The 18722-nt window shown below is 44.1% G+C and overlaps 1 protein-coding gene across 2 annotated transcripts in view; it reads right to left on the bottom strand.

Moving 5' to 3' along the window:
• PPP2R2A (protein phosphatase 2 regulatory subunit Balpha) overlaps window positions 1-15450 on the bottom strand; it is a 38471-nt gene extending 23021 nt beyond the window's left edge. The window contains exons 1-2 of one of the 2 annotated variants that reach the window (XM_035562807.2): window positions 15220-15450; window positions 13160-13234 (exon numbers count right to left, since the gene is read on the bottom strand). In XM_035562807.2, the coding sequence (XP_035418700.1) occupies window positions 13160-13234; window positions 15220-15226 (82 nt within the window). In that variant the 5' untranslated portion in view covers window positions 15227-15450. Of the gene's footprint in view, window positions 1-13159; window positions 13235-13888; window positions 13952-15219 lie in introns of those variants that run through there. The other variant, XM_050715780.1, reaches the window with a different exon arrangement.
• Between the last annotated feature and the right edge of the window lie 3272 nt (window positions 15451-18722).

The raw sequence follows: 18722 nt of genomic DNA, 5'->3' as shown, positions 1-18722 counted from the left end.
TCTCTGGAAAACCTGTAGTCTGAGAGATCAATTACAGTACTACACACTCACTGGGCTCCTTCTGGATGTGTGATACTTCAAGAAGTGCTCCATAATTCTCCTATGACCAGTACTATTGAATTCAAGTTATATTTATTATCAGGATTTTCCAAAATACAAAGAAAGAATTAGACAAAGATTTATTTACGCTTTATTTCTTCTCACTGTGATAAAGATAACATGCTAGCAATGCATCTATTTTCAAAGAACAGGCTAATTACCCCTTGCAGCAGAAGTGCTTTCCTGTATAACCAAGCTGTTTTATTTATACTTTCATTTTCTTAGGGAACTGTTCTTAATAGGCATGGGAAGGATGAAGAATGTTCTTGAAAAATGCCAACAAGCTCAGAAATACCACTGAGATCTTAAAAAAGAAATAAGTATCAGTGCCTAAGCTGTTGATCCCACTAAGTTATATGCAGTTAATAGCACAGAGTCCCTGCCTTCTATGGGTATTAGGACTAATTTCCATTCAAGACCAGTGTGCAATTCCCACGTATAAATTTCTCATGCTCTGTCACCAAATGTGATTTTAAACATAATAAAAAAAGTCATTCAAAAATATGGGTAGTTAAGCTTTAAATATACACTTCCGAGGCTGCAAGATGTCCATAGATTAAGGCTTTTTAATAAACATCCATCAGGAGTAATATGTAAAGTTGAAAGCTTTGCATGTAGAGAACGTAATAACAAACTCCCAAGGTCTTCTCAGCCCTTTTCTGTGATACCATCCTCACTTTGTTGTGACAGATGAGGAACACATTTGTTTGATAACCAGAGGCTGAGCAGAGAACTGAAGTCTACCACTCAGAGCATGGATTTCACAAGTGCCAAAATTATGTTCATGCTCTTTGACTCTTGAATTCTGCTTGTTAAAATACTTAGTAGCAACAGGTCTAAGGAAAAATCAGCGCTGTGAACTAGGTGAATCACTAAGGAATTTACTCACCTCTCCTAATGCACAGAAGGTTTATAAGCTTCTCCTCAAGACAGTAAAGTATCTTACTCAAGACAGCTTGCACCAATTATAGCTGAACACATCTACACAAAAGCTGCCCCTGCATTACTTATTCAAGGGTACATTTGCCCAGACAGCACTGAAAAATAAGCACTACAGAATTAGCTATATATTAATTCACATTACCAAACATCTGCTCAGTATAAATTTTAAAAGGATGCTTTCATTTGGATGACTGCACGTTAGAAGAATAAATCATTTCTATTTCAAGTTATATTTACTTACCATATGGCATTTGTTTGTTGTTTTTTTTTTTTTTCAAAGCTCTTCAATGCTAACACAGAAAACATACCTGTTTCTGCTTGTACTTGTGCATTTTTATCATCCTTTTTCTTCCTTCACTTGACTCAGGTGATTTCGGAGTCCTTGAAACTAATTTGAATCAGTAACTACTTACTTCTCAACTCCTGCTGACAGCTCCCCACCTCAACCTACAGAAACATTCCTCACCTCCAAAGTATCTCCACTAACTAGTCCCCTCAGAAGACCCTACTTCAGATCTTTTCAGGAGGCTTGTTTGTGTTCCGAAGTAGTGCAGAGCTATTTATGGCAAAGTCTCCGCTGGAATCACAGCCAGAATTTCAATAGGCTGCACAGCACAGAAAAGCCAGTGGTTCGTTTTCTGTTTGCAAATAACAATATATTTGGAAATAACATACTGTGCTATTGTTTTGCATGTTCAGAACAGAAGCCTTGAGGCGATGCCTTTCTTCATTTGTCACTGGGAATGCCACAGCTTAAGAGCACTTGGAGTATCTTGATTTGCTCTTTTTGCTGAAGCCACTACAAAATATACACCGCAAGTTAAAAATTAGGAGCAGTACTTTAGAAAAACATCATGATTTGGCAACGCCTTTCAAAATCAGCTACTAGAATTCTGTAGTCTGGGTTGCCCTTCTGTTGTCAATACAAAAAACAATTCCTGGAAACTATCACACTGTTTCAGACTCTTCTCATACATTCTTTGACCAAAGCCAAAAATTTCTAACACTTTTTAATCTCCAAGTGTCAAACTCTAGCATGCAAGAGACCATTGCACCTCAGACACATGTCAAGTGCCTCCCTCTAAGGAAGGAAAACTAAAGTTAAAAAAAGTCATCTTACCCACCATAATGGAGAAGGAAAGGAGGGAAGGAGGCACGCTCACTAGATGAGTTTCAGGCAGCCTGCCGGAGAGCACAGCGCCTGTGAAGGTCACAAGTGCAACTGAAGCTTCCAGCAGAGACGAATACAGAGCTCTGACTATCACGGGACTGAGGAATAAAACTTTCAAATTATTTCACTCACTATGGACATCCACTCCTTTATTAGTTCATTTTAATACTTGGTGCATTTTTTGCTGTGGAACATGGAAAATAATCTTCTATTTACCAATTGCCTTTCCCCCCCACACACTTAGCAAGTATTTTCCTGCACTTTTTACTCCAGCCCAAGCATACATGCCTCAACATCTTAAATTTTTGTTGTAGTTAAACAGAAGCCAATACTAGTTTGAAGCCTGGACTTCCAGAGAGATTCTTAACACTTCCTTAAATGATGCAGAACAGAATCTACACGTTGACACCTCGGTAAGGCTGACCCTCACACTCATACCACATCTGAAAAAATTACAGTCTACAAGTCTGAGCTAAATACTGACCTTTACTCTTAAGGGAGTTACTTTACATCTCATCTTCGCTATCTATAAATTAGGAGGCTTTCTTTGATCTTGGAAAAATTATATAACAGCTATAAAAACAAGACAGAATATTTAGTTACACTACTGTCCTGCAAAGACCTCAAAGCTCCCTGCAATAGCTTTTAGTAGAAGTCTTGGAACCCAATTTTGGGCAACACACATGCTAGTCTTACAGACAAGGAAAAAACAAAGTACATAGGGGCTAAAATGATGCATCTCAACTCAGCATGATTACTTTAAATTATCTTAATTTCTATTCTTATCCCCTCAGGATAATTAATTTTAAGCCTAAATTTTAAACTTGGTAAAAAGTTAAAAAACACACAGCTATTTAATAGAGGTAAGCCTCACTGAAAATACACTAGTTAAAAGAACATGAATAGGAAGGTGCCAAACTTCAACTTGAGCATTACATAAGAGCAGAACTTCTGGAAAACGAGTTTCAACACACACACAAACAAGCTTACAAGACCAAAGAGGGCTGTGTACATCATCTTCTCTTGCTGACTTCTTCAAAATGACAGCAGCCAGCAAGGAGGAAAGATTAAGCCAGAAGTGCTCCTACACAGGATGCAATCACTCCGTTGTGTCATCTCTTTCCCTACCAACGTACACACGTAATAGCCCTTGCACAGGAACATGAGGATCAGAACAGAGATGACCTCACAGCACAGCTGTAGATGACAATTTAGATCACATTTGAGATCTGCAGAAACAGCAGAAGGGTGAGAATGCCACATAAGCCAGTAGATGTGTTATAACAAAGTTTGGTCTGAGCTTCCTCAGGTCGAATCAAGGAAGAGAATCCACAAGCTCCAGGGAGCCAGCAACCTGGTGTGCGCAGTCCTAGAGGTTTGGTTTGTTCTTAAATGCTATCTCCTTACTGCACTTCCCTCTGAGGCATCCAAATCTTGTCAGAGAGAGAACTGCTGGGTTAAGCACAGCAGGCGTCCTGCTCCAGTGACAGGATTGTCATGTTACCGGCCTCCACTGCTCCTCGTGAGTGGGCTACTGGTCCAAAAGGGAACACAAAATGAAGACCCTGCATGTTTCTTGAACAGAAATATAAAATCAATAAGGTTAAACTACAAAATTCCGAACGCAAAGCTGTGAGAACAGAGAAAAGCAGGCGGCTTCTACAGAAAGTTGGGTCAAAAAGCCCCTCCTGCCAGTTCCAGTGTCCCTAAATGCAGCTTATGAATGCCTCGGTACTGCCTCTACATCACAGAGCCGTCTGCTCACTGCTGGACTAGACCATGACAAGGTCTGCGTGCTGCAGTTTCAATTGGGGTTTGTTCATACTGATCTTTTTAGAAGAGGTTCTCCAACAGATCCCAAATTCACTGATATTAGAGCTCCCCATATGGAAGGAGACTACAAACAAGCATCGGAAGGCTGAGGAATTGTCTCAGTTGTTCCCGTGGCTCCTTCACACCGTTATCCTGCACCCAGGGGAAGCATCCAGCCAGCCACCCCTCACTGCTCCTGCTCCACCAGGTACTTGCTACACTGACAACTGTCTGGGGAAACTAATTCAAGATAAAAAATTCCTCTGATAACCAATAACCCAAGATATGTAATTTCCACTCAGGCCAGTTCCCCAAAGCAAGAATTAACAGCAATTAAGAGCTAACGCAGGACTTTCTTTCAGTTCTGTCAGTATCTCTACAAATGACCCCATTTACAGAAACGATGCACTACAAATACTGGGAAATTAAGTTCTGTTATGCAACTACATCAGAAAAAAGTCCAGGAACTCTCAAAAGTGTCTTTCAGAATTATCATTTATGAAAGTTCAAGATAAAAAAAATATTTTAATGCATAAATTGTATCTGCTGGGTCAAATTACTTTAAAAAAGAGCTCTTCACACTCTTTATGAGCACTATACCCAAGCACATGTAGGTCACAGTCTCTGCGCATCAACTTCTAACCTCCTGACGGAAGAAAGGCCAGCTGCAACCACCACTTTGAGGAGTCAAAGAATGGCCCCTGAATACTTTTTATACTCCTTGGGGAAAAAGCAAAATATAGTCAGGAGCATTTAACAGACAGGAATATAGTACAAATGCTTCCTAAGTTTAAATGAGCAACTACAGTCTGAACTCTCAAATGCCTTATATGTTCCTGAATATACGCAGTTATATTTTCTTAAGTTCTCAAAACCATCAAGCATTAACTGCGTGCATTTGGAAATCTTGTTACTCCCTGAGCATTAATACAAGAACTACAATTGAAAATGCAAAGAAAAACACTTCCACCCAAAACACATTCTGCACACCTGGGAAATCAATCTTTCCAACAATACAACTCCTAAATCCTCTCTTCCTGACCCTAATTATATTTTTTTTAAACCGAAGTTAGATGCAAGTCTATCTGCCCGAGGGTTTGCCACGTGGCCCAGATAGGCTGGGTTTCTTAATGGTGCTATAACTTGGGGATGGCTGGGAGGAAAACACATTCTTATAAAGAACGGCTGACCAAGTAAATAACTTCTCCTCCAGTGCTTAACAAAAGCACGACAAGTTAGAAGAGAGAAGCTTGCAGCCCCTTCTATTTCTGTAACAGAATTACAGTCATGCACAGAAACCTCAAGGAATAATTTGCAGTAACATCAACTCGACGGAACACCCTACCTGGTGCTGGTAGCCAGCACCCACATTTTGAAGGCAAGGGTAACAACCCCAGCAACAGAAAACCAGAAGGCAAACCCACTGCTAGGTAACACCACCAACAGCCCCAAACAATGCCCTGAAGCAGGCCTTTTGGGTAGCCAGAAAGCAAGGGTTGGTGCATTATTTAAAGGAAGCCCTGCTGGGTAAATGTGCAACAAGCACACACCATCAGAGCATCAATTCCTCACCTTGCAGAGTACCCGCAGGGTGAAGACAACAGTGCCTGTTTTTCCCCTAAGACCCCCACACCGTACGACAATATCCTATTTCCAGCTTACCTGTGTGCTAACCCTACACAAGTAGCATCTCATTAGTGCATGCTTTAACTGAGCCATAAAATATTAACACAGTTACATTACATGTATTCCACTCAAATTTAAAATCCAGAAAACTGTCCAGATTCTGACCTAAAGCCTACCAGAGCTTCGTGACGGACAATTCCCAGCCGAGGCTGGTTCAAGGAACACACTTCCTGCACTTCTCCTCCCGATTGTCATAGAAACACAGCAGCTGCTGTCACGACTCACAACGTGTCTGCCTGTGTCAGAGCTTTTCACTCCTCTTTTTTTAGAGCAGTAACGCTCACAGTTTCACATAATTACCAAAGGCTGAATTATTCCACAAAAACTTCGCACTCCGTACTAAAAATATTGTAGACGTTTATGGTACTGCATGTTATGAATAATAGGAAAAAAAGGTCTGGAAAATACCCTTAAGGCAGTAAGAAAAGCATCTTACACGAATAGAAGAGCTTCAAGAGCACAGCATTTCCTCAAAGGAAAGCACGGGTAGCCTCACTTTGGTGCCATCAGCAACAGGCATTTTCACTACAGGAGGCACAGGACACAGCAGGTGCACTGCACACACTTCAGGAGCACCTAAGACACGGCAGGCCTCGTTCTCTAGCACCTAAATGCTAGACAAGACATTAGTTGAAGTGAAATCCCCAAACAAGGGATCAAATTTTCAAATCATATTAAGAGCGGTAAGACACGGTAAGAATAGATTATCGTTTGTTACATGACCTAAAGCTCTTTACCGTAAAGCAGTCAGTCAGTAATCCATCTCCCAATTAACTGAGATGCTTTTCTACAGCAACTTCCAAGAAATTAAACCGTACAAACAGCAGCGCAGCTTTTAAGAGAAACAATACCAATTAATAAATGCTGAACAAGAAGGGTTTGTTTCTCCTTTCGGACTGCTTGTGTGAACACCAGAGGATGAAAGCCTATTCCACGTGTACTCATTCTGCTGCAGAAAAACATCAGAATTATTTTCAGCCTGGTAATAAACGACATGGTGCATGTGTGTCAGATGTGTGCGTGATCTAATTTGGAAGAATCCCGACCCGACACACCGCAAAGCGGTTTGCCAGTCGGCTCCTACCTGCCTGAATCCCCGCTGCCACCACGCGAGGGGGTTCTGCGCTCTCCTCCTGCCCTCGGGCACATTCCCACCACCCCTCTTTACACCGTGAGGGTTTGCACATCCACAGCCCTGAGTTCAGGGATATGATTTGACTGCAAAGTAACGCAGTAAAAATAAGTTTTTTCCCCTATAGCAGCGCAGACTGGACCAGCTTCAGTCTACAAAACATCTCCAAAGGCCATCACCAACTACGCAGGATCTCGGTCAAGCAGCAGTGCACCGCATGAAGTTTGACCCATTTTATTAGGGCAGCACTTTAGCGCAGCCTCCTAAGGTTACCATACAGAACTGGTGTTAGATATATTTATTGGTGGCCTTCAGACTCCACGTGCTCCAAGTATATCTTGGACAGCAAAGCTCTAAAGTCCTTTTTGTTAAGCTATTCTACCGTTTGGAGTAGCACAGCACTTAAAGATCAGGGTCTCGCATTGGCTGTACATAAAATCCTATAAAGAGACTGCCTCCCTTCCACAGTTCCTCCTCTTCCTCTCAGCAGCTCGCTCACTCGTCACACTGTGCTGGCACAAGCGCACACAGCACTGAGAACCAGACCAGGGTTCAATTCAGCTGAGAAATAATCCGGTCAAAACCACAATTTTAAGTATTTTTCAGCTGGATCGGCTTCCCAGACAAGTTCATTGTGCAGTTACACGCACGCTGGTGCCAGCAGAGTGGGAAGGAGTGCCTCTTTAAGCAGAAATGCTGCCAAACATGTAGCCATGGCCTAAATAGGCAAGTCAGAAGACAGCAGGGGGAAAAAAAAGGCAAACAGTACAGCTAGGAACACCCAGCCCTTAACTCTTACCTCAGCACTGCACCCACCAGACATTTCCTTCTTCATTTTAGCTCTCTCCCATGCACGTTCTGTGAAGCTACAGAAGCCTGTTCTTAGGGTGGAAGTACCCAAAAAAAGGCAGCACCTTTAAAATTAAGAATTTTTACAGAGCTGCTCAAGGGCTGTAATCCACCAGGATTTCCACACTCCTTTGTAGGGCTGGTGTCTGATGGCTTCATCACAGTAGCTGCTGTATTTACAATACAAAAAAAAAAAAAACACAAACAACTCCTCCTCCCATCTGATTTTTGATTTAAGTGCGAAAGCTTCCCAGAACAGCGGAGCCCAACACCGGTCAGCATGACTGACAGGCTGAAGTGCCCAAGCTACCGAACTCTCATCAAGAGAGGACAACAGCTTCGGGGAGCTGAACAGCCTCTTACTGTTGAGCTGTCTGCTAAACGCTCTTTGTCTGGGGGGACCTCACAAGCACGCACTTCAGCCAAGTCAGACCAGCGCTTCCTAGAGCACAGCAGCCTACTTCTCTCCAGATGCAGCCAGCCGTTCTGCAAACAGCGGAAGGTAAGAGCTGTAACACAGAAGTGGACTGAAGAATACAGGCAGGACAGGACCATAACCTCAGTGGGTTTTTTTGGTTTTAAATTTTCAACAGCATATTTCACGTTACCCCTTTAAACAAGCCTATTGCTAGGCCTTGCTCCTCTTAATTGGCATTGCTCCATGAGCAGAGAACTTAACCATAGCTCTCAAACAGGAGTTCAGCTCCCTCCCATAACTGTACCCCGATCTTTCCTCGACATTAGTATCCCAAACCCTCCTCACGCTTTTGCTACTTCTGAGGATTTTTCTTCCCCTCCTACTGCATCAGTTTGCATTTAAAGAAGCCCATCCACCACTTGTATAATGACACCATTGTTCCCCTTCTGCGACTCCTGCCCACAGACGCAGCTGGGTGGGAGCCCCGCTCCCCAAGTGGTTCTCCCACCGCCGCCCTACGTGGAAGCCAACAGCGCAGGAGGTGCCACCAGGAGCAGTGTGCGGGGCACAGCCACCCAGCTTTCTGGAGGGAGGCTCAGCAGCTCTTACTCTTATTCCACATAGATGTTACTTGACCAAGAGAAAGTCTTCTGATAAGGCAAGAGAAGACAGCGAGCTGCAGACGCTGGTAAGCTGCTCCTCACTGCAGTTCTCATTCCTGGCCTCAGTTTCCTCACTGTTAACAACAGATTTTTTGGGGTACTGAAGACAAAGTACCACTGCTGAAGCAGTAACAGCTCCCACAGCTGCTTTGCAATTTTGAAGTGTGCCAAAAGCAAGCACTAATCTACGCTTTTAAGATAAAACATACCTAGAATCAAATGGAGAAAGACATTCCTGAACAGGAGAAAAGTCAAACCTTGTTTACATCTCTGACCACACTCAGTTTGGCTAGGGACAGAAATGTGACTTCATCCCTTCATCATCTGCACAAACTGCAGCAGACTACAGCAGCGTTTCAGCTACAAAGAGGAAACGCGAATCAAGTGATAGGTTACTAACAAAGAAGCAGAGAATGGTCCTGTAGCAGACTTAGCAGCCACAGCAGATACCCCAGAGCCTCCTCCAGGGGCGTTCAGGCCCCAACCAGTTAAACAACTTGTCCACGATCAGGGCTGATCACTCAGCTTAGGACTTAGGTTCCTGGCTCCCAGCCTTGGACGCAGACCATCATACTTTTGCGTATCTTTGGATTACGCTTGAAAGAACATTTAGATACAGCAGCTTGACTCTTTTCCTTCTGCCAAGTAATTAAACAAATTTGACTTAATTCGTTCTGAAGCACAAACTCATTCCATTAAGCTAACGTCTAGTTTTCAAGGATGGTTTAAACTCACGATTCTCAAGTTGTTTCCAAGTGGAGTTGCCACTATGCTACCTCTTGGAGAGCAGAACTGCAGGAGAACAAACCCAAAGAAACTGCAGAAAATCTCTGTACTCCTTTTCTGCAGTCATTCCCATAAAGGAAGCTTCTACTAAGAAAGTGTGGTCATGTCTGCTCTTGAGCAGTTCTGGACAGTTAAGTCTTTCCTGCACTGGAACAGCAATGCCACAAAAAAAGAAATCCATGCATTACAGATTCTTTTGATACCCTGGACCACTGAACTTAAAGGACAATAAATCTACTTCACCCCTGGAAAAGTCTTGTCTCATCTAGTGTCCTGGGTCCAGATTCTCCAGAGTAGTCAGAATAACAAGTTGAGCACTGATACTTTGTGGGACTGGGCTCCAGAAGGACAAATAGGAAGTTGAGAAGGGAGGAAGACTTCTGTCGAGCAAAGAATCGGCTGTTTCAGAAGCAGAGACAGCAGAAGCCACATGACAAAAAGGCAACCTTCTGTCATCGGTTAATTTTAAGGACACCAACTATAATGATTCTGACACTCAGATTTCAACTTCAAATCCAAGTTCCGTACTTCACCTTGATGCAAACAAGAGCCAGCCAAAGCTGACAACCAAAGAGAAGCTCCATACGTGCTGAGATTGGAGGGGAGCTGGCTGCTCCTCACACAGCCACGCTCCTGAAGTTACAAAAGCTCTGCCAAAGCGAAATGGCGCAGCCTTGGCCATTGCCTTCTTCACTTCCTAGGTTTCATAACAGTTTCCCCCCTTTTCCTTCCATCCTCACCATCTCCAAAGGAAATGTCACATCCACCTACCACACAGTGCTTAGAAAGCCAGAGAATTAAGAACTGTCACCTGACAGCTGGTGTTTCAGCCAACAAACCCTCAAATATTGACTTTGTAACAGCCAGCCATTCTAACCTCAGCACCCACAGAACTGGAGGCTGTTCCTATTAGGAGACGGTGAGGTGGTCACACCTGAGCCCAAACCTACTGGAAGCTCTGCACCAGCACTCTGCAAACTTTTTGAAGTTGCTGCCATCGTCACTGCATTGATAGAAGCGTTACTCTCCACTGGCCTGTTTTACGGGCAGTATTTTAGGGAGACTGCTGGTTCACATTCGGCTGCTTCATGTAATGAATGGATGCAGGTTCCTTGGCTGACACACAGTTAGCGTTAACTTCAACAGATATCACAATTCTGTTAAGAATGGGAAGAAAAAGTGAAACATACTTCTTCCATTTCTTCTGGGTTTGTTTTCTTCACTTTGCTGTTTCTAGGGAAGTTTCAGTACTCCACAAAAGTCAGTTCTTAAAATCCCAGTTCTAAAGCCACTTCAAAACCCCACGCCCTAGGTACTACCCTAGCCAAATTGGCACGGTCCTCAGTCCCAGCCGTGGCTGGAGCCCGCGCTTGTTAGCCTGCAGACCACGGCGGTTAAAGAATCACTGAAGTTTCAGACAGCAAAATTTTCTTTAGCTTTCACCATGGAGCTGCCACTTAAAGGCAGACAAAGACAGGGAGGGAAGAAAGGTCAGACCAGACTTGGAGCCACTGTTGACTTGTCCCTCAGTACTCTGAAGGGGGACCAGGAGCATGCAAAATTGCTGTTCCCATTTTGCAAGAACTACACAAGGCTTCATTTTACTAAGGTGAACCTTAAAGTCAGAAGCACAGAAAAAGCTAAGTTTCAGCTACACCATCAACCCAACAGGATTACAGATGGACGTTATAAAGCATAACAGGAGCTCCCAGGACTGCAGGGAAGGTAAAGCTGCATCACAGCTACACAGCTGGCTTTTAACAATTTCCAGTATGCATCGTGGGAGCCAAATACCCAGGAAGAGCTTAGAATTTCAGCTCAACAAATTCACGACAATCAAGTATAACACTAATGCGGGGACCTCGTTCCAGGATCTCAGCATTTAATTTCAGGCCGTCTTGCATCACGCTGAGGGGTCTGCACTTACTCATCGGAAGTCAATTACAGCTGGCAACGACACGAGATTGTTCTTTGGGTCACAAAATCAGAAATCTACATGTTCCATACGGTCCAAAACACTCATACAGCTTTCTGGAGAGCGTTCTGAGCGGCTGGCTGACCTGAAGCTGGTTAATTCTCCTACAGTGACAGCTTCCCTGCACTCCACCCCCTGCGCCTCGCTCCTGCAGCTGCTCACCTGCCCGGAAGGAAGCAGGAGGCCAGCAAGTCATCTGGCGGAGAGCAAAGTACGGCACCTCAGAGCAGCTAAGGAAGCGAAGGACAGACTATTTCCGGACTTCTGCATTTCCAGTTCCCTGCAAGAGCCACTTTAGCGTATACAGAAAGCTCGTTACTATTACGTGCGTGTCAACAGGGCTGTTGTCACAAAGAATTATTTGCAAGCACCTGCCACACAACTGGCATTCTTGCAATATTTGAGTATTTAGTTTGATAGGAAATTAAAACAAAGGTTACAGAATTTAAGTCTGTCAGAGGAAAAAAGATTGTATTACATTTAACAGTACTTTGGAGTTCAAGCTTTAAAACATACTCCCTGAAAAATTCAAACTCAGCTTTAAAAAATATTACAGCTTTCTTGCTTCCAAAAGCCATCTTTCAGCTTGTAAAATCACACAAGTCTTTGAAAGTGCCTTGTTTGCCACAAGCTGTAGCTAATAAAAGTAAGTCTCATGTTTATACTCATTTTTCAGCCTTTGGAAGTTAATCTGAACCACGCATCAAATGGGAAAATAACGGGAACCGTAGTTACCGCTTTTCTAAATACAACATTAATCTCACTTGTCTGTAAGTCAGAGCATTTGGGATATGTTTAAAAAAAAGAAATGTTACAAATTCCATAATTGACAAGGCCAACTGCTAGCAAAAGAAAAATTAACTCCTGATCTTACAGGTTGTATTACGCAAACAGGAACTTATGGCCAAAGAAATGTAGAGGCCAGTGAGGATCAGAGAAGAAATTTTGCTCGCTAGCACCGCTGAGCAGCATGTGGTAAGCACGACCCCTCTAACAATCCCCAACCAAAACGAAGAAAAACAAGCACTTTTTGCAGTCACAATCGCAGGCAGCCATCTTAGTAAAAGATGACATTTGTCACTGCCAGCACTAGTAGCCCTAGCTCAGAAAAGTTTGAGCCAGTTCCCATTTTCATGTCAAACACAAAACCCCTCTCTACTTAGTAGGCAAGCACACACAAATATTCTGACTTCTTCCTCTTCTGGCTAACAGAAACTGGAAAAATTGGGAAAAAAAATCACTTGATCCTTACCCAATACTTAGGTCTTCAAAGACTACAAGCGTTAATTAATTGTCACGACACCTCCCTGTGGAGCACAAGTATCACACTCCCCATTTTGCAGATTAGGAAAAAACACAAAACAAAAGCTGAATGACAGGAAAAACCTATCTAACGATTTTGGGAAACAATTCCAGCAAAATACTTCAGAAGCCTAAATTCAGCCCTTCTTACAAATGTGAACAAGACTCATAGCACAGTTTGATCTGACTCTAGGTATCTGAATGCACATTGAATATCCATCTGCTTTGCTCAAGTTGCATACAATACAGATTGCATTCAGGTCTTCCTAAAATGTACCTAGAAAGTCAAGAAAAAAAAAATCACAGTAAAAAAAATTGCTCTTACCTTCTGCTACATCATCATCTACAGCGCCTTTCACCTGAGAAAAACACCACTGAATGTCATTTCCTCCTCCAGCTCCTGAAAAACACAATACAAAAAATGAGACCCCCCCCAGAGCAACACAAAGAGCCCGTAATAGTTACTAACCGAAAATTTCAGACAACAGTGCACCCGCCTACTTCCTCAGCAATGATGTCGGCACAATTGCAAGTTGCCCCTCCCCACCTTTTTCCTTTACAGATATTGTTCTTGTCATTAGGGGCTTGCCAGCGTCCCAAGCAATGTTTGTCAAAAACAGCATAAGCAGTAACAGCGATAAAAGCCTCTCACCAAAAGCTCGCATGGCTAAGTAACACGGTTGGCACTAACTTAAAACACACTTAAAACGAGAGCGCATGAGCATCCTACTTGACATAAAGCTTCTTCCTACTTTATATAGCAGAACCCCACTAACACACGCACACAACTTAATCAGCAACTGTCAGAAAAGCTCTGCATTTTTGGAACATTTCAATCTCTCAATCAACATAAGCCACGCACGTCACTCATTTCCTCCTCCCACAAAAACAAAGAACTGAACCTACACACTGAAGGCTAAAGAAAATAAATTTTACCACAAATTTAGAGTCTCTTCGCAGACGTAACGAAAGCAGTTATCAGCTTAAGAAAAAACCACCAACAAATCCGAGCAGAAAAGCAAACAAGCAATCTGATGTTAACAAGTTCTACTACCATAGAAAACGGATCGAAGAGAAAACTTCAGGAACATTACTGCCTCGGCGGAAGGCAGTGATTCATTTGAACCCTGCCACCAAAACACACAAAAAAATCACCACCCATTTCTTTTGCATTGCATTCTGAGCAAATCACTGCTGAGCTGAGTACATACAGGAAGGGACTGAAATGGGCCTGCCTTTTTTTTTTTTTTTTTTAAAGCCACTGTCAAAATGGAACTTTTCCTCAACACAATTCAAACAGGCTGAGCAACAGATGGCATTTACACATTAATCCAGAGGTCTGCTATCACTTCTAGCATAACAAAGAATGCAGAAGGGACTTCTTCCCTCTCCTACATTAATTTGAGGGGTAAAAACAAGTCCAAGATGTGGAAATTGGAAACCCCAAAATGTTCTTTCCAAAGATGACCAAATGGCTTAATGTTAACCGAAGTGCTACACCACGACCAGACTCCAGCATGCATTTTTCGCTTGCCTTCATTTCTTTTCTGAAGGACTCCAGGCAAGCAAACTACATAACTCAGCACGGCGAAGGCAAGCACGAGCTCCCAGCTCCACAAGAGATGTCAGAAGGCTTTTCTGCGGATACCTTGGAAGGATCTGCCGCGCTCGCCTCTCCCATTCCCCCCAAACCCGTACAACCCATTTGCTTTCCTCTTGCCACCCTCTTCATTTGTCATTTAGCAGCTGGCACCACGGCAGCATTTAAAGGGGACAGCGTATAAGAAAAATCACTGCTCCTTCTGCATAATACCAAAATTCTAGTTTTCATACAGTTCGCTTGAACCAAGTCGGCACTTTTTTTTTCTCTCCTGGCTAAAAGAGGAGGGTGGAGCATGGAGGGGGGGAAAAGGCAAAGCACAAACCAAACGCTGCCTCCCTCGCTTGCTCCTCCGAAGGCAGAGCACCGAGAAGGCGATCCAATTTGCGGCGGGGGGGGGGGGGGGGGGGGACGGACGAATTGATGAAACCGCAGGGAGAAGTGCGGAGGAAGAGATACCTCCTGCACACACACACACCCCTCCAGCAGCACGAGCACCTCGGGATGCAAAATGGGGCTCAGGCACAGGAAGGAAGGAGAAATAAAGCAGGGAAAGCCCCCCGCTACCCAACCGCATCCCGCACCCGCCCGGCTTTGCTCCTGGCACGGAGCACGCCAGCCCCCGAGCCCCCTGGGGGCCCGATCCTGTCCCCAAGCCCGGTCCCTGACCCCAGGGGGATAACCATGCAGCCTCGCCCCCCGAAGCTCCCCCTCGTTCCCCTTCCATCGCGCTGCGGGGGCCGCGAGCCGCCCGCGGGCCGAGCAGGGGGGCGGCCGCCCCTTACCTGCCATGTTGGGGCGGCGAGGCGGGCGGGCCGGGCGCTTGGCGGCGGGGCGGCCGGGGCCGGGCCGGGGGAAGGATGGCGGCGGATGGCGGAGGGGCTGCGGCCGGCTCCGGTTCCTCCGGCTCCGGTTCGGCTCCGGTTCGGCTCCCGGGGCTGCCCCCGCTCCGCGCCTCGCTCCGGCCCCCCCCGCCGAGCGGCTCCACTTTCAAAATGGCGCCGGGCGAGCTCCGGGTGACGTCACCCGGAGGAGGGAAGGGGACGGGGGGGAAGGCGGAGCGGCCTCGCCGCCGGGGTGGGCCTCGCCGGGCCCTCAGCGGGCGTCCCCGGCCGGCCTCGACTCCCTCACGGGGGGCTCAGAGCCGGGACCCTTCTGGGGGCTCGTCCCCGGCGGGCTGGGGGTTCTCGTTTCACCTCAGGGCCCCAGCGCGGCGCCGCGGCCCTTACGGGTCTTCCCCGTGCACCCCCAGCTCGGTTCAGCCTCCACCACCCTTCAGCCTCCCATCACCTTTTAGCTTCCTACCACCCTTCAGCCCCCCCATCACTTTATGATTCTCTGCTCAGCCCTGCTGGCTCAGAAGCCTGCCCCTTCCATCCCCATTAAGGTCCCCACTGTAGTTACCTCACAGGACATAGTCAACACATTCACTACAATCCATTTTAAGATCTTGTCAAAGTCATCGGTTTCCCTTTGCAGGTGTTTGTGCAGGCTTTTTTTTTTTTTTTTTGCCCCTTCTCAGGCAGGGTAGGGCTTGCTAATCCAGATTTCACTTTGAGATTCATGAGCTCATCCTGCACGCCCAGCACTGCCACAAGCACAGTGTGCCTTCAGACAAGTTTCCCAAGTCATCACGTACACTAATTTTGCATTTCCAGCTCAAAAAAACTAAGAAGCTGCTTTTCTTAAATGAAAGACCATTCAATTCCTAGTCAAGCACAGTGCAAAAGAGAACTGTGGGAACTGAACACGTCTAAACAAACACACCAACGCAGTTGGGCTCCCAGTGCTTGAGAGTAAATCCCACAAACCCAGAACTAGCTCACATTGTAGGCTACTTTGGACAAATGCAGCTTTATCTCAATGTTCCTCAAAAACCACACATGCAAATAATTATTGCAAGCAATGATAAAGCAATATTTGAAAAATACTCAACACATACAGGGCATTCTGAAGAACTGCAACTCACCTAAGTTTGGGAGAATCTGGAACCATGTATTTTGCTTGGTCCATCTTGACAGCCATCCAAAAATCTAAAGACAAACACACCACAAGTTTGAAAGCATTCACAATCAAGATAGGCTTTTTTTTTTAAGATTGCTACAGTGTTAAGGGCCTTCTCTTAACCCCCAGGTCCACACTTCCCAGAGCTCAGGAACAAGTTGACTCAGTTCTACAAATTTGTGGCCATATTCAGTCAATTCCAGATCTGGAACAGAAGCTGATGTCCCTCTTGTTTTGGGATTCCTTAAAGCCATCTTTCTCAACCCTAAACAGAAGTGTCCTGCATCCACTTAGCAGGAAAGCTTGCAAATAAAGTCCAATTTATCCATTGCTTTCTGTACTATTAATGCAGAATTTGGCCCTCACGGTAGCATAAGCATTGTTTCAAGAACTTATGCTGCTAAAAAAAAAAAAAAAAAAAGCAAAGACTTGCAATTAGCCCTGTAATATAAATTAATGAAGCTTTAGTACATACCTTATAATTAGAACAAAGTCCTTCTTAGAAAAGATTTAATATCATGGTGCCAGAATGAAAGATCATAATTCCAACATTTCAGGTTTTTGTTTTGAACTAACTGAGCTATAGAACATAATGAAGTATAATAAATAATTAACATTAAATCACAGCCATGGTAATTAGTAAGACAACTTGGGAATCACAGTCTTTGCTTGGGTGTTCACTTGCTAACTCAGACAACGCAAGTATTCATTCTAGTATTAATGGTTAGTGCAAATTAGCAAGAGTATTTTGCAGCTCTGACTGAAAGTTTGTAAGCACAGGCTTATGACCCTTTGATTTCACTGGAGTTTAAGCGTTTGTTCAGGTGCTCTGGGGAAATAGTAACTGTAATATGTTTAATTTCTACACAACCACCAACAGTACAAAGCTTTGCTGAATGTTTATTCCAATTATGCTTTACTCACTAGTTCTTGCTATGCAAACCAACCCCTTCAACTCAGACTAAAAGACCATCTCCAGGAAACGAAAATACTGTAGGGACAAAGACCCACAGAAAACTATCTCTGGTTGTATTTGGTAAGGACAGTGAGCTACATACAGAATGGTCGGTTCACAGCAGCATAAATCATGAGCTGCAGAAGTTACAACTTAAAATCAAGATGTGAAATCTGACTGGTAACCAGTTTAAATAATAAATTAATGTCAAATCACTGATCAAACAACTAAGGCCCAAAGAATTATCACCAACTCATTTTGTATCTGCTTTAGTTTCCTAGTAATTTGACCCATTAGACAAGACTATAATGAATTACAATAATTCAGTTTAGAAATAAAGGGAGTAATTATCACCAAAATTATCACTGGAGTTTAGTAATAGCTGAGCCATCCAAGGTCACACGACGGTTAACATCAGGGCAATTTAATTCCCTACAGCATACTCTTCTGTACTTCGTACTGTCTAGCTTGAAGTATCTCAGCAAAAGAGGTTTCCATTGCTTTTCGGGAGAGCATTTCACAGCCTAACAGGCTTTACTCCTAGAAAATGTTTGCTAATACTCACCGTGTGTTTCCCCACTCTTAATTTCACATAATTGTCTCTGTGCATGTAGCCACTTAATTAACAACCATTATCAAAACAGTGCTAAGTCATGTCTTAATACTGCCAGGTGGAAGTTCATGCTTAACAAAAGGTCAGGCAGACCCTGGTTTTGTAATGAGTTGCAGGCAGACTTGCAGGGTAAACTGCACTTGGTGCAAGTCCCAACCCATCTAACTTCTTTGAGGTTACATCAACACCAACCTCAAGCAGGCAGGCCCTTAGTGTTATTTGCACTATGCCAAGTGCCATGCCAAGAAGTCTTCTCTGGGCACACATTTGCTTTTTTGACAGTCAAGCTTTACCTGACCTGAGTTTGCTTTCAGCAGGTCCTGCTTGTAACGCCCTGAAAACCTCCATTGCCAGTGGCCAGAGATTTTCAACCATAACCAAGGTTTAAACAAAGGTTTAAGCATTTCCAGTCCTAAACTTTCCTCACAGTCCTAAGCTTGAGCATGACAAAGGCATGTATCAGATTCTATACTCTAGAACAGTTTCAGTGAAATCACTGGTTTTTATTTTTGAAAAGGGAAAAATAAAATTAAAGTTTCTAGCAGTTCTGAGCATCTACACTGTGGAAAAAATATTCAAAAGGGGCATAAAACATTCTCTCCTGAACACTCACTCAACAGTTTAAGTATTAGCAATGATTAAAAGCAGAAGAGGATGGTAGATTAGTGGCACTTGCAATTGGTCTGAAAGTTATTTTCTAGAGTGCCATCTCGCAA

Source organism: Cygnus atratus, chromosome 27 (assembly GCF_013377495.2).
Source record: "Cygnus atratus isolate AKBS03 ecotype Queensland, Australia chromosome 27, CAtr_DNAZoo_HiC_assembly, whole genome shotgun sequence".
NCBI lineage: Eukaryota > Metazoa > Chordata > Aves > Anseriformes > Anatidae > Cygnus > Cygnus atratus.
Note: the sequence above shows the minus strand (reverse complement) of the source record. Positions and strands in the feature narration are given on the sequence as shown.